The sequence below is a fragment of the Drosophila sulfurigaster genome, chromosome 2L, assembly GCF_023558435.1.
Source record: "Drosophila sulfurigaster albostrigata strain 15112-1811.04 chromosome 2L, ASM2355843v2, whole genome shotgun sequence".
Taxonomy (NCBI): domain Eukaryota; kingdom Metazoa; phylum Arthropoda; class Insecta; order Diptera; family Drosophilidae; genus Drosophila; species Drosophila sulfurigaster.
In genome coordinates, this window is record NC_084881.1 from 10,584,021 (window position 1) to 10,596,612 (window position 12,592).

Genomic DNA, 12,592 nt, shown 5'->3' on the forward strand with positions numbered 1-12,592 from the left:
ATAATCGCCTGTGTCAACGCATTGGCATTTCCCCTTTGGCAACGACTAATTAAATGTGGCAATAATGCGGATCAACACACACACATTCGCACTCACACACACACACATGTTTCGGAGTCGAGTTGCAGATGCCACAGAGTACCGTTGCCGTTAATGAATATTGTTCATATTTTATCATCATCAAATTGCAAGTGAGCTGAAAAATATGCAACGTTCAATTAATAAGCGTCATTTACATGCAACCTATTGGCCGTAAATATTAATTGCTCTCCGCTTGTTTATTGCCTCTTGCCACTTGCCACTTGGCAACGGCTTGCTGCAGCATAACGTGCAACCAGCCGCAGCTCCGTTGCTTCATTCTCAACATCAACATTTCAGTTATTTTTTTCCAATTAAATGAACTGATTTCAGTAAGGTTAATCAGAGTTTATTAAGTGTTTATATATATTTCTTTCTGCCTGACAGAAAACATTTATATTCGTAGATTATCTTGTTCTCATGTCAAAGGAAGCATTAAACTTGAAATGATATTTAAATGACTATCTTATTAAGTGTTAACCAACTTGCAAATTGCCGCACATGTTTTCTTTACATGTTAATATTATGTTTTCTTATGCGTAAAACATTTAAATTAAATCGCGCATATGTGAAAATGCAAACATCATTTCATGTCGAAGAATGTTAAGTAAATACGACGCGATTCGTAAATACAATTTTCAAAGATTGAAATTGCGATTAAACGCATCATTTAATTATATAATATATTTTTATCATGCTGTCAACTAATTAAAAATCGTATTAAATAATATGTTTAATGTAATACTACTGTTGCTACTAATTACTTTAAGTTGGGCGACTAGTATTTTAACATATATGATCTGAGTTATTTTAACTCCCAAATAGTTCATTACTATCTAAAAAAGGTCTAAGGTTATGTCTGCTACATGGATAAAAGGATGGATGTTGCCGGGATGTGATCACGTTCTTTCCAGAAACTTCAGAAAGCATAGTTTATAATGTTCATTTCGCTGAGGTGTTTTTAAAGCAAACGATGTCTGGTTAATAGTACTGTGATTACTTTGACTGAATTTTATTTTTGATTCTCTTAATGATTTTTTAAACACTTTTTTCTATCTATATATCTATATTCTATCTTTTCTTAATCATAATAATAATAATTGAATTACTTGATGAAACGAGCTTCATTCCTTGCCAAAATACTTACTTATTACCATGGTATTTCTTATAAAACTATCTTATCTTCTTATCTCTTAATGAACTTAAAATGTCTAGCACTTAGAAATCTATACACAGTTTATCTAAAAATATTGTATATTGTAGCTTAATAACGAATAGTTCGTAAGTCAGCGATCTCGGAACGTGACCAAGTTCATTAGTGGAAAAGTTCATTCCGGTTAGTTCATAAATTTGTGAATAACCGTAAATGATAGCATACTTTGTTAGCCAAGATGCTCTGTTGCTCTGCCTTGCCTTGCGTTTGCCTTTTGCTTGGCTTGTTTATGCTTTTGTGGCCAAGACTGCGGCCTCATCAACAACGTCCTGCCTCTTCCTGACATTCCTTTGGCACCTCCTCCATCCTTCGCAACGTCTTGCATCCTTGCCAGCGGCTGTGGTCGCTTGCCTGTCAAATTATTGCACTACAAATTGTCAATTTCCAAGTGGCAGGCGAAAATCATACAATTTTCCGTTGTCACCTCAAAAAGCTGAATTCCCTTTTCCTTTCTGGTCTCCGTTCCTCGTTTCTATCTTCTCTCTCTCTCTCTCCCTCTCTTCTGTTCTCTTCGGTCTTTCCATACTTGATTCTCCAGCTGTATAAAATAATATGGAACCACAAGTTTTTTAATTAGCTGCCGCACATTTTCTTGGCATTTCCACTTGCTGCCATTGTCATCGCCATCGTCATCGTTGCCGTCATCATCATCATAGTCATGACTGTTAATTTTTGGGGGCGTGGCACGCGGCAAGCCTCTTTTTGTAGGCGTCTCGTTCTGGCGCTTCGAGTGCTAATTGCATTTTCTGCTCTGTTTTTGGTACTGATTTTGAACTTTGAGGTTTTTGTGCCATAAATGCAATTAGCACAAAGTTTTTCCATGAAAATGTTAATGGGGTTTTGTTGTTATTGTGTTGCCTGTGACATTGCATTCCCCCCTGCATTTCTCTCTCTGTGTCTCTATCACCATGCACCTCTCCCTGACCTTTTCTCGGCATGGCAGTCACTTTTAAAGGCAAAACTGACCGAGTCTCTTAATTGAATTAAATTTATATCACGGCCAGTCCTTTCTGGCTAGAAGCAAGGCTCATCCTACGCAGCCAAAATAAATATTGAATGTGTGTATCATACACACACACACACACACACACACTTACTCATATGCTGGCACACCCAGACAAGTTGTGCGTAAATATTTGCAAAACGTGTTCATCATCCTGTTGACAAGGTCGTTTACAAAATAAATTCACTAAACAAAATGTTTTTATTGGATTTAACTTGTTTATGCCCAACGCAAGGTCAAAGGGGAAACGGATATGCCTGTCTCCATACGTGTATGTGTGTGTGTGTGTGTGTGTGTGGTTGTGAGTGTGTGTAAGAGTGTATGTCCGTGTTGTGTTTGCTGTTGTTCAACATTCATGGGATTTAATTTGTAAGCCAGAGACTGTTAGTTACTGTTGCCAAACAAACTGTCAATAGAATTTATTAAATTAAAACAACATTATTTGTGTCTATATTTGCATGTTGTATAATTTAAGGTTATTGCACAATTCACAGTCAATATGCGAAAAAGATTACATTTAATTTGTGTTCTTTTTTAATCACAAGAATCAATTAAATAAATCATTGCCTAACGAGTAAATAATAGATTTTTCACATATTCTTTCACAAAATGTGTTTTCATAATATTTATTTAATTATTTCAAATATTTTTTGCTATAAGCTAAGCATATAAATACATAAATTAGAGAAATTGTAATAACATATACAATATAAAAATTACTCCCAATATATTTTCAAATTACAAACAATTTTTTTATTTTACAGTTAACCTTTAATTATCAATTACGAAGCTAACTTAGACTCTTTCGAAATTACATAACATTAAAATACTCAATACTTACTAGTGACTATATAGAAATGATGTTTATACAAGACGTTCTTGCGTGCAAAAAAATATGCATACATTCGTAGGATGTTGACAACCCATTGATAGTAACAGGATAGAAGAAAGAAGTAATTAATTACCGGATTATCGTTACATTCAAGTCTGTGAAGCTTGTAGCAAGGAGCAACAGATAATAAGTGAGAGAAGTATTGAAAACACTGTGAACAAGGTATTGAGCTCATTCACCTTTCAGGTGGGATTCAGCACTCAATCGAGCAGAGCCACAAGTTTATTTGCTCATTGAGCTCAATCACAGATCAAATAGCCAGGAAAAAGAAAGCAAAAAATAAAAGTGGAGTTGCTGTGAAACAGCTGGCAAACAATTTGAACTACGCTTCAACCTTTGAACGGAACACAAACAGTCGCTGCAGGAGCCGGAATCGCAGCCAGACACAATTGCTACACCGAAGCGAAGAAAGAGGAAAGACGGAGGAGCAGGAGCAGGGGTAGAAAAGAAGGAGGAGGAGGATTCAAAGTGCCTGGCAATATAAATTGCGCCGTAGGTAAAGTGTGTGGAGAAGTTGTTGGCTTGTTGGATTGTTGGGGCTAAGCTGGATCGTCTTCGCCTTTTGTTTTTCCTCCAAACAATTTGCCAAATCAGAGCCGCAGCAAATTCCAAATTGAACTAGCACTCGGAGTTTTTGCAGTGCAAGTAGAAAAAGTTGAAAGTGGAGAATGGAAAATGGAGATTGGAGAATGGCAAAGGCAAATAAAAAAGTGAAATGGTAAATGCATATGCATAACTTTGGCCTTGCCCCGTTATGGGGCACGTGCCTCACTCAAGCGATAGAACTAGAGAACGAAGCCACAGCTCACACAGCTAATGCAATTTTATGCGCGCCTTTGATTTCCCAATTGGATTTGCCACATAATTCAAAGGCTCTCTATCTCTCTCCGTCCCAATTGAGATGTATATCCGCAGTCAAAGTAAGAGGAGGCAATCGAGTTGATAAACCATTCAATGAACTCTACGCTAGGTGTTTCCATTTCAACTTCGACACCAACTTAATATTATTTGCGAAATGGCATCGATGTCCCTGCCATCAATTTGTCCAAATAAATGTATATAGCACATATAACATAAAATGTATATATGATTTAAACAACTGTCAGACTGACTGACAGCTAAACAAAGCGCAGTCAGGCGAACTGACAACATGTGGCATGTGCCACGCATTGCCAGACATGAATAAATTACTAAATAAATACCATAAATACATGTGTATATGTGTTTCTATCAACGGGCCATATATGTGAGTAAGTATATATTTTTAGTTGTTGACACTCGTTGCCTGGCACAAGGCTATAAATTGTCGACTTTATCGATGGGCATTTGTAACAGATGCTACAGCCGTCTACTCGCCTAGTCACCTATATTCACCTATTCACTGTGCTTGCCCCATACTCAAGCTAATTAACTTCATCTTTGAGTTCAATCAACTTTCTTTGCTCTGCTCTCTGCGCTCTGCGATGGCAGCTGTGAAAATGCTCAACTTTTGCCCTAATAAACTCTTTTTCACACCTGCACTGCCTTTTGAGGACCTTTTGATAAATTAAAGTCCTTGACAGACAGCGAAAAAGTCCTGAGAAGATACTCTTACCTTACATGCAATTTGCACAATTGGCAAATGTAATTAGTTTCGCATCTCACGAGCCAGTGTAATTTGCATGTCTGAGAGCACTTTATCACGATATCGTGCAAAATGTGTAATGCACTTTCAAAGCGTTTACAAAGTGACTGCTTAATTTACTGTAAAACTGTTTCCCAATTTAAGTAGACAACTCGATTAGTTATCAAATATACATTTAAGCCCTTCACAGTTGAACCTTTGTAAATGAGTGTTATTATTAGGCACATATAAAATATTGTTTGTGCAGCAGAATTAATAGAAAAAACGTGAATTTTATATTATTACAATATGATGAGGTCGCTTTTTCATTTCTTCTTTATAATCTTGGATAATCTCAGTAACAATAACATATACAAATTAAATGAATTTTGTTTGTCAGTTTTCAAATGAAAATAATAAAATTTATGTTATTTCATTTTGTAATAATTATTAATTTACTTAATTATTATTGTAAAGAATAAAAAGTTTTCCCTTTATATTTTTTTTGTATTACTGTACATTTTAATTAAATAAAATAATTTAAAAGAAGAAATAATACCACTAAAAAGATTAGATTATAAATTTTATATGTATTCTTTAATTTAAGACCAACCGTGTAAAAACTATTGAATACTTTCAGGCTGCTAAAAAATGTTCATGTTAATTCACATTAATTTCTCATTGTTAAATTAAATTAATTTCTTATAAAAAACAAAGTTTCAATACAAATCTCAAACATTAAACATTAAATTGCTCAACGAATTGTTAAATTATTCGCTGGTAAAGAAAAAGTCATTACTTGACATTGAGATTTAAATAGTTGCAAGTGAAAATTGTAGATTTTTTCCTAAAAAAAATTGATAAATAAATTTGCATGTATGTTTACTTATATTGTTTCGAATTAGTTTATTTTCGTACTTAAACGTATTTTGCCCATTGTAGCTAGATAGATGAAAACCTGCCCCCATTTTGATAACAAAAAAACAAACAGCTTATCATTGTGCGTAAATGTGGCCCATTCATTGATGTTTTATCTAATCTACAACGCTTCATTTCTATATTGACGAGCCTTAAAGTCCAAATAGATACCGCCTTCCAGCGAAGTGAGGAGGGATGAGGGTTCAAACATGTTGTCCTTGCGAGTCTTGGGATTGACGCGTACATCGAACTTGGTGATCAACTCAACAACAGCTGCTTTGATCTGGGCGAGACCAAAGCGCATGCCTAATTACATATATAAAGATGCATTATATATAAAAAATTTGTTAGGAAGAATAAGAATTTGCAAGCTCACCTAGACAAATGCGCGGACCATCACCAAAGCCCATGTAGACGCCGCGTTCGCGAAACGTTTTCAACGCATCAGGCTGCATAAACCGATCGGGTTGGAATGTTTCGGGATTGGGAAAATTATCCTCATCCATCATATAGCAGTAGTGTGGCACAATCACAGTTGTGCCACGTTCCACAGTAAAGTTCTCTCCAGTCTTATTTGGCAGTTCGATTGACTCAGTGCACACTTTATTCGATACGAAACCGGGTGGAAAGATTCGAATGCTCTCTGTTGAATAGAAATGAATTTAGTTTAGAACATAAAAAGTAATTGAACTTCCACTCACCCTGAACACATGCATCCAAAAAGGGCAGTTCGTTCAACTTGTCAAACTCGATAACGCCTTCAGCATTAAGATGAGCCACAAGCTCCTCTCGCAGGCGTTGCTGCACCTGCTCATCACGTCCGAGCAGCAACAGCAAATGACTCAAGACGCCAGCTGTTGTCTCGAAGCCATCCAGTAGAAAGGTCATTGTGTGGGCGGTCAGATGACGTGTGTCCAGATTCTTTTTCTTGCCCAGCTGTATGAGATAGTCAAGGAAGTCCTGGCGCTCAAACTTTGCGTTGGCAGCCTGCTGGGCACGGCGAGCATCAATAGCAGCCTGCATTAGGCCCACAAAGAAACGTTCGGTTTTCACGGCTATGAAGCGCAGCTTGAAGAAGGGCCGCAGCATTGGGAACGTGGTGATTAGCAAAAAGTTCACCAGGAAAGTCCAGGGCTGCAGAAAGAGATCTTTGATGTGGCCCATGATGGGCGTGGGATTGTCCGAGAAGCTTTCCGCCTTCAGACCCAACACACAGTCTGTTACCATTTCGGAGGTAAAGTTTAGGCACATCTGCGAGTATGTAAAAACTGAGTTTAGTTTCAAAGTGGCAAACCTTGAAATTGATGCACTTACATCCTTGGCGTTGATGCCTTCAGGTGCTCCGAGACGCAGCTGCTTGGTCAGCCAATCAGTTAGCTTCCAGCAAACCTCCTTGGTAACTGGGTAGACAGCCTTGATCTGTAAATGGGGAATTTAGCAAAATAATCTTACTTGGAGGAGAATCTTTCAAAACTCACTCTACTTGGGGCTAGACCAGGAGTAATGTCAGCTCGACGCTGCTTCCACACATCGCCGGCAAGCGAGAAAGGATTGTTGGCAAACATAAAGTCATCCTTTTCTTTGACCAAAACAGACACATCGTTGTCATGGAAGTACTTAAAGTCCGAGACAAAGACACGTCTCGCTAAGCCGGGATTAATAATCAACAACTGTGGGGTTCTTGCTCCATAAATGCCAACAGCATCATACTTTTCCTTATATTCACTGTGATTTAAAGTCCAGTATTTAGACAGTCTTTTAAAAGTAGTGAAATTAATTGTTTCCTTACCGATAAATATTATCGATATCACAGATCATATGTTTCTTCATATTGTACATGTGCGGATAGTTTCCAGTAAATAGTTGAGGCTTGGGACCGGGAACTCCCCGTTTGCGCCAATAAGCAAAATTCCAGGTCATCAGCACGTAAAAAAGACCCACTAATAGCAGTCCCAAACTCAAAGTTATCTCCCACATTGCGAATAATTCTCTGCTCCGCGACGTTGTTCAACAGGTTAATATTTTCAACTGATCGGAGACCGGCAATTGGTAAACAACTTATAGCAGCATGGAGTGCTATAGAGAGAAAGCTTTGAGAGAACAAAGTTTTCGCTCTTTAGATAAGATTTCAACAATTTCACAATCTCATAATAATATCTAAATATTACATGTCGATCGATAACACTTATCACGGCTAAGCAACAACCCCAATAATAATCGTGAAGATAATACTACTAATTTATTGATTTCTTTATAATCTCTCTCGTTGCTTTCATTAAAATACGAAATTTGTTATTTCGTTATGCTTTTGTTGATGCTCGAAAAGCTCGCGCGAAAGCTCTTGATAAAGCGTTAACGTGCTTGACTAGTGTATACTCTCTATTGCAAAGTTCGAAGCTTACTTTCTATAAATAGAGCTCTCTAGTGTTAGTTTGAACTCATTTATTGTGTAATGTTACATTTACCATGGCCATTTGATTGTAATATTCGATAAGATTAGCAGTTTGTTTATTACATACTATATCGGGGTTTATTGATTTATTTAAGGGAAGTTGGCAGAAGAAAATATATTTCAAAATCGTTAAAATACTTCATCAAACAATCGTAGAAATTAAACTTCTAAAACAATTTAAACATTTTTCATCACTATCAAATTGTATATGAACCTCCAATTACGTTGCATCCATTAAAATAGGGTATAAACTGGTTTCCCGATTAGAATAAAATCAAAACAATGTCAAGAGTTGAATGTAAACAGAGAGAGTCAGAAAGAGAGAGGGAATACAGTCAAGCAAAGAATGTGTCTCTGCTGTTCTCTCGAATGGGTAATACAGCTTATCAAATTAGAACCACTTGAATTTTAAAGTACTTTTTTAAATGTATACTGTTAATTCTACTACTTATATAAAATACATGAAAATAAACTTAAAGAATGTACTTGGATTTATATAGAACACAAACACTATTTTTAAGATTATACTATCCAAAAACTTTAATCGAAATTGCTGAATGATTTCTGAAAATTAAGAGCTTCTTAAGTATTGCATATATTGCTAGTTCAATTGTATTACCTAGTAAACACATTATATAACAGAACACCTAAATGATACCTAAATGATAATCCAATCACTTTAAGTACTAATTATTTAATTGTTCTAAAGAAACCCGAAATTTTGATTAGCGTCCTTGTTTTAAATATATATAAAGCATTACATACCTTAAAGCAAATTTAAAAATGCCAAAAATTAGGATCACTCAAAACGCTGTCGAAACTATAGTATAATTTTAGGATGGACTTTATACATGGAAGATGAGTATTTTGTTGATTTTTAATAATAATTGAATTGTTATTTAAATGAGCAAATATGTCAACATTATTTTATTTTAATTGAACTCATACTCATAAGCTTGCCAGATGAGTCAGCACTGTTCAATGTAACTGCGCCATACAGTTGCAAGGGTGCGGCATCAATTCGATATTGATGTATAGATAATGATCTAATTGATATGCATTGTAGCACTTTTAGTATATTTATTTGCTTATTAAATGAATAAGCAGTCATGCATATATAAAAAGATGCTGCTTGTGGTTTTATTGTCGTTGCTTGAAATCCAACCAAATGCCACCCTCAAGAGTCGTAATTAAAGATGTGGGCTCGAACGAATTGTCTTTGCGAGTCTTCGGATTGACATGAACATCGAACTTGGTTAGTAACTCGACGGTGGCTGCCTTGATTTGAGCTAAAGCAAAGCGCATACCTACATTTAGAAGGAATGAAATTAATCAAAAAAAGATTATTTATATGATAAAAGAACTTGCCTATGCAGACGCGTGGACCATCGCCGAATCCCATGAAGACGCCACGCTCTCGATACATTTTGGCAGCATCTGGTTGCATGAAGCGATCAGGCTGGAATTCCTGTGGATTGGGAAAGTGCTCTTCGTCCACCATGAAACAATAATGGGGCACAATTACTGTGGTGCCAGGCTCCACTGTAAAGTTATCACCGTTCTTGTTGGGCAATTCAATGGTCTCAGTGCAAAGTTTATTGGACATGAAGGCAGGTGGGAAAAGACGAATGCTTTCTAAAGAAAAATGTATTGGTTAAAAAATTATTCTACATTTGATGTCCGATCTTCTTACCTTGAACACAAGCATCCAGGAAGGGCAACTCATTGAGCTTATCAAACTCAACAACACCTTGAGTATTCAGATGAGCTTTGATCTCATCCCGCAGACGCTGCTGTGCTTGTTGATTCCGTCCGAGCAACATGAGGAGATGACTCAACACGCCAGCTGTTGTCTCGAATCCATCCAAGAGGAATGTCATGGTGTGAGCAGTCAAACGACGTGTGTCCAGATTCCTTTTCTCTGCCAACTGTAGTATATAATCAAGGAAGTCTACGCGCTCAAATTGCTTTCCAGCAGACAGCTGAGCACGTCGGGCATCAATTGCTCCTTGCATGAGACTAACGAAAAATTTTTCAGTGGCGAGCGGAATGAAGCGTAGCTTGATCAATGCCCGCAGTGCTGGGAAGGTGCTAATTAAGACAAAGTATAATAAGAAGGTCCAAGGCTGTGTAAAGAGATCCTTGATGTGACCCATAATAGGTGTAGGGTTATCCGTGAAGCTCTCCGCCTTCAAACCCAATACACAATCAGTGACCATTTCAGTGGTGAAGCGCAGACACAACTATGTAAGAGTATACTAATGAATATCAAGCATACGTCGCATCTTCTTTAAAGTACTTACATCCTTGGCATTGATTCCCTCTGGAGGAGATGCTTGTATTTGCTTCTCTAGCCAGTTGGACATTTTCGAACAAACTTCATTAGTAACCGGATAGACAGTCTTTATCTGTAATGATGTTAGACTAAAAGTTTATTTGAAATTCTTTATTAAATGGTTTTTGGTTACTTACTCGACCTGGTGTTAGTCCAGGAGTGACGTCAGCCCTTCGACTTTTCCACTCTTCACCCACCAGAGAGAATGGATTGTTGGCAAATATAAAGTCGGTCTTTTCATTGATCATTAGGGAAAGTTCATTGTCGTGGAAACTCTTAAAATCTGAGACGAAGACACGTCGGGCCAACTCAGGGCTAATGACCATCAACTGAGGACTCCTTGCACCATAAACGCCGACGGCGTCATACTGCTGTTTGTAGTCACTGTAAAGTGCCCATAAGTTATAAATAAATGCAGGTTTATCATGAAAAAATAATCTTACCGATATATTTTATCAATGTCGTAGATTACATGCTTCTTCATTGTGTACATATTGGGATAGTTGCCAGTAAAGATCTTCGGTTTCGGACCGGGAACATTTCGCTTCTGCCAGTAGCCAAAGTTCCATGTCATAAATACATAGACGACGCCCACAAGCACCAGCACCAGGGTCAAAGTAATTTCAAGCATCTTTGTTTTGCGGTGATGTTGATTGCTTCAATGTTGCTATATAACTGCGATCGGAGAACGTTTCATTGTATTTAAGTAGACAGCACAGAACGCTTTTAGAGAGCAATGTGCGCTCTCTCTAGATTAATTCAATTCATTTCGCAATCTCACTGACGGTTTGCAACAATCTTTCTTCTTTCAGTTATAAACATATAGTATTGATAAAGACTATCGGTTTGAATAGGCTGCTCAATTTGGAAATACTCTTGAGAATGGCTATTTTAATTCATTTATTTGTTTGTTTACAATCCTCTCATTTACTCCCTAACAACTGTTTGAAATTATCGTACGTAAAAATAACATGAATTTATCTCGTTGTGTTTTATTCGCTGCTGCTCGACAAAAAAGCGTAGATTAACCCTATTAGATATGACGACAAGCAAATACTCTGACAAATGCGATTGTCTAACCTAAGTCTATTCCTAAATTAATGTAAATATAATGTTCTCAAAATTTACATGTAAATATCTTATCAGTTTTACTATCAATTAAATTTGCTTCGTCGTAAAGATACGTGATCCATTGGGGTGAAAAGCACTTCTCTTTTTGTAGACAGCTCAACAAAGAAACTAATTAAAGAGAGAAATCGAGGGTAATGAGAGAACTTGAGTGAGATAGGTCAAAAAGAAAAATAATAATATTATGCTTTTGGGGGTTTTCTTCATTATTATAATAATTTAATCTTAATGATCAAAACTTTGTTTATAAAAATAAAGTTATTTACACTTTGTAATAAAAACCAAGTTTATTTAATAATGAACATTTTTTTTATTGGACTTTAAAATTTATATTTATTCATACTGTGAGGTAGTTGTCTAAATTAAAGTTGCAAAAAAAAAAAAAAAAAAAATATAAACATCTGATTGTCACAAATCAAAGCATCAGCTGATGCGCCAAAGCCTTGATTAAGTTGGCAACTCCACTTAGCATAGCTCAACTGTTGAGTTTATCGAACGGGGAGTAAGTATTGCATTGATCCACACAGAGATGCTTTGAGCACTCACTAAGGGCAGCCATCTTCACTTTTGCAATTTTTTCACTGAGAACGCTGACATCAGCCCAAAATTTGCAAAGAAAAATTGCAAAAATAATTACCAAAATAATACTGCAACCAAGCCAACAATTTTGGCATCCAGGGTTTTCTTTCGTCGATTAGTGGATTGGCCGGCTCTATTAGAAGAGAATTTAGAATTTGCTAAATTTTCTCTTTGCCACTGATTGCTTTTGGCCATACCTCTGGCAATTGCATCCGCTAGACCCTCCATAGAGTGGAATAGGTGTTGCACATTGCGATCCTCGCCTTCCCCCCCCTTGTTGAACAGGTGCCACTAGTGAAGCGCACGCGGATTTTCACCCTAACCTGCAAGCCTAAGGGAGTATTGGTGAAGGCAGCGAACCTCGCTGCGAACAGCCAGCTAGAGTGGGAAT

The 12,592-nt window shown here is 36.9% G+C and overlaps 2 protein-coding genes across 2 annotated transcripts; both read right to left on the reverse strand.

The window, feature by feature from the left end:
* Positions 1 to 5,670: 5,670 nt before the first annotated feature.
* Positions 5,671 to 7,748, reverse strand: LOC133835586 (probable cytochrome P450 28a5). Its single transcript, XM_062265584.1, has 6 exons — positions 7,497 to 7,748; positions 7,186 to 7,432; positions 7,022 to 7,126; positions 6,409 to 6,958; positions 6,084 to 6,350; positions 5,671 to 6,013 (listed from the first exon to the last, which is right to left on the reverse strand). The coding sequence occupies exons 1-6, from the start codon at positions 7,682 to 7,684 to the stop codon at positions 5,829 to 5,831; spliced, it is 1,542 nt and encodes a 513-aa protein (XP_062121568.1). The 5' UTR covers positions 7,685 to 7,748; the 3' UTR covers positions 5,671 to 5,828.
* A 1,255-nt stretch (positions 7,749 to 9,003) lies between these two features.
* LOC133835591 (probable cytochrome P450 28a5) lies at positions 9,004 to 11,179 on the reverse strand. The gene is made up of 6 exons (XM_062265598.1): positions 10,938 to 11,179; positions 10,632 to 10,878; positions 10,463 to 10,567; positions 9,853 to 10,402; positions 9,528 to 9,794; positions 9,004 to 9,466 (listed from the first exon to the last, which is right to left on the reverse strand). The coding sequence occupies exons 1-6, from the start codon at positions 11,123 to 11,125 to the stop codon at positions 9,300 to 9,302; spliced, it is 1,524 nt and encodes a 507-aa protein (XP_062121582.1). The 5' UTR covers positions 11,126 to 11,179; the 3' UTR covers positions 9,004 to 9,299.
* Between the last annotated feature and the right edge of the window lie 1,413 nt (positions 11,180 to 12,592).

Excerpts from the sequence above, each read along its gene's own strand:
- LOC133835586 (XM_062265584.1), bottom strand. The coding sequence starts at position 7,684 with ATGTGGGAGATAACTTTGAGTTTGGGACTGCTATTAGTGGGTCTTTTT. Across the intron at positions 6,351-6,408 it reads TTTGGATGCATGTGTTCAGG|AGAGCATTCGAATCTTTCCA; the intron begins GTGAGTGGAAGT and ends TCTATTCAACAG. Across the intron at positions 6,014-6,083 it reads TGGTCCGCGCATTTGTCTAG|GCATGCGCTTTGGTCTCGCC; the intron begins GTGAGCTTGCAA and ends ATATGTAATTAG.
- LOC133835591 (XM_062265598.1), bottom strand. The coding sequence starts at position 11,125 with ATGCTTGAAATTACTTTGACCCTGGTGCTGGTGCTTGTGGGCGTCGTC. Across the intron at positions 10,879-10,937 it reads GACATTGATAAAATATATCG|TGACTACAAACAGCAGTATG; the intron begins GTAAGATTATTT and ends GGCACTTTACAG. Across the intron at positions 10,568-10,631 it reads CTGGACTAACACCAGGTCGA|ATAAAGACTGTCTATCCGGT; the intron begins GTAAGTAACCAA and ends ACATCATTACAG.